Raw genomic sequence first — 2,266 nt, 5'->3', positions numbered from 1 at the left:
TGTGTGTGTGTGTGTGTGTGGGTGCTGTGCAGTGTGGGTGTGTGTGAGAAGCTGTGGGTGCTGTGTGTGTGTGTGCTGTGCAGTGTGCCAGTCCCGTGTGAGTGTGAGGGGCACAGTCGTGCTGTGGGTGCCTCTGACAGTGAGCATTTCTCTCTTGCAGTCCCTGGCAGTGGAGGAGGCCATGCTGCAGTGCCTGCTTCTGCTCCTGGGCTGCGTCCACTCCTTGCACTCCTTCCCAAAGGTCTCCAGGCCCTGCCCAGGCAGGACCCAGCTCACTCTGAGGGAGGATCCTCCTCCAGTTATGTGCTTCACAGATGAGTGTGCAGTGTTGCCCAAGAGCTGCCAGCACCAGGGCAAACCAGAGAGAAGGGTTCATGCATTGATTTCATCCAATCTCTGTGCCTAGATGAGCAGTGTGCCTTGAATGGCCACTGGAGAGAGGGACTAGTGAGTCGGTTTTACCCTTTGCTGGTCTGGAACATCAGGATTTGAAGTCAGTTGCCTGCTTTGGTCGTGATGTTCAAACACTTGGATGTGAAGTGTTCCTCCACAGCACTGTCATTGGTGGTTCCAGCAGGAGAGAGAGGGCAACATCTTTGCTTTCTCCAATCCCCCCGAGCTGTAGGGTGGGGAAAAGGGAGGAACTGTGTCTGCCAAGGCCAAAGCAGATGCTTTGGGATCTGGGAAAAGGGAGGGAAAGGGTTGGTGTGGAAAAGCTTCAGTGAGCACAGAACTGCAGGGCCCTTTCCTCTGGGATCAAACGCTCTGCTTGGCTCAAGGGGAGGAGATTTGATGGAATCCTTGTACTGTAAGCCCTGAAGTGTCCCAGATTCTGTTGCCTTTCTGGCAAAAAGGCAAAATCTTGGCTCGAACGTTTGTAGCACTGAGGTTTTTGTGGCAATGACTTGTCTGTTTGTAGTGAGTATTGCTCTGCTTTAATTCAACCCCAATATCCTGACTGTGGCTGTTGTAACACCTCCAAACCCTCCCTGCTGGTCTGGTTGTGAGTTCAGGGCCGAAGTAGCAATTTCTCTCTGCTTTTAAGGGAAGACTTTCCTTGTCCTGCCCCCCCAGGAACCAGCAGAGCCTTGTTGTGTTTTTGGAGTTCCAGTTGTACCTGTACAGCTGGAAGTTGTGTCTGTCCAGGATGAGTGTAGGGCTCTGGGAACATCTAGCTGGAAAAGCTCCATTCCTTGGCTGTTGAAGTGTTCCCAGAGTTTTCTTCAGCTGGTTTCTTGTGGAACTCTCCTGTGGGAGATGCTGGTTCTTCCTGCCCTGTCCTCCCACTGGTGCCTGGCAGAGCAATGGAGCATCTCTGCTGTGGGAAGTACCCACCAAATCCTTCCTGGCTAACCCAGAGAGGGATAGAAATTGCATTTTTTGACCTCCAGAAATGCTCCATCCAGTCCTGGGACTGTGAGGTGGGTCAGGTTTCCTCACCATACAGGTGTGTCACTGGAAGGAAGGAATCCTGAGCCAGCAGTTGGCTGGGCTGGATGAGAACTGATTGTCTCCTTAAAGGTGTTGATTGCACTTCCATTGACTTTAAAATGGAGGGTGATTAGTGAAATGAGTCTGAGTGGGACGTGAGGATCAGCTTCACTGTTTAAACTTTCATCCCTTAATCAAGTGGGTTTGAATCACTTGATATTTAATTTTTTTTTTTCTTTTATGCAATTTTCGACATTTTGGTCGGTTCCTGAGGATTTTCACAGGAAACCTTCCTGTGGCTGGTTTGTGGATTGGGAATTTCTGAAAAACTATGCAAGTACTTTCAGGATTAACTGTTTCAGTTCCTGCCTGTACTGTATTTTCATTAAAACATTACAGTTTTTCAAAGTGAACTATTTTCAGAGAAAACCCTCAGTTGTCAGAGGTAGAGTTATCCTTTTGTTCCTTGAAATGCTGAGGAGTTCAAATACAAAATCCCAGGTTATTCCAGAAAAAAATTGGTATTTGTGTTAATGGAGGAAACAGATCTTGAGGAAAATATTATGGGTTTATTGAATTTATATTCCAAATTTTTCAGGTATGTCCTCCCAGTTAATTAAAGAACATATATGAGTGAATACTCTGCACCTCAACTCATCCCAAAGACATTCCTTAAGGAACTCAATCTCCTGAGTATAAACCAGTCCTGAAGGTTCTTTAATAAATCACCATTCATTGGAAAATAGAACTGATTGAAGTCACCATTCATTGGAATAGAACTGATTAACAGAAGTGACTTTTCAGATTAAGCTCTGTCTGCTTTTTAGAGTCCCAT

General features: G+C 46.8%; 1 protein-coding gene across 1 annotated transcript in view; it reads left to right on the top strand.

The window, feature by feature from the left end:
- Positions 1 to 2,266, top strand: part of LOC114071926 (intersectin-1-like) — a gene marked incomplete at both ends in the record, with an annotated part of 26,231 nt that overhangs the window by 1,778 nt on the left and 22,187 nt on the right. The window contains one exon of the mRNA XM_027909805.1: positions 161 to 241. Within this exon, the coding sequence (XP_027765606.1) occupies positions 161 to 241 (81 nt within the window). The remainder of the gene's footprint in view (positions 1 to 160; positions 242 to 2,266) is intronic.

Source organism: Empidonax traillii, unplaced genomic scaffold, assembly GCF_003031625.1.
Source record: "Empidonax traillii isolate 1590-97213 ecotype Southwest subspecies unplaced genomic scaffold, ASM303162v1 scaffold2437:size26470, whole genome shotgun sequence".
NCBI classification, from domain to species: Eukaryota; Metazoa; Chordata; class Aves; order Passeriformes; family Tyrannidae; genus Empidonax; species Empidonax traillii.
This window is presented reverse-complemented; position numbering and strand designations above follow the sequence as displayed.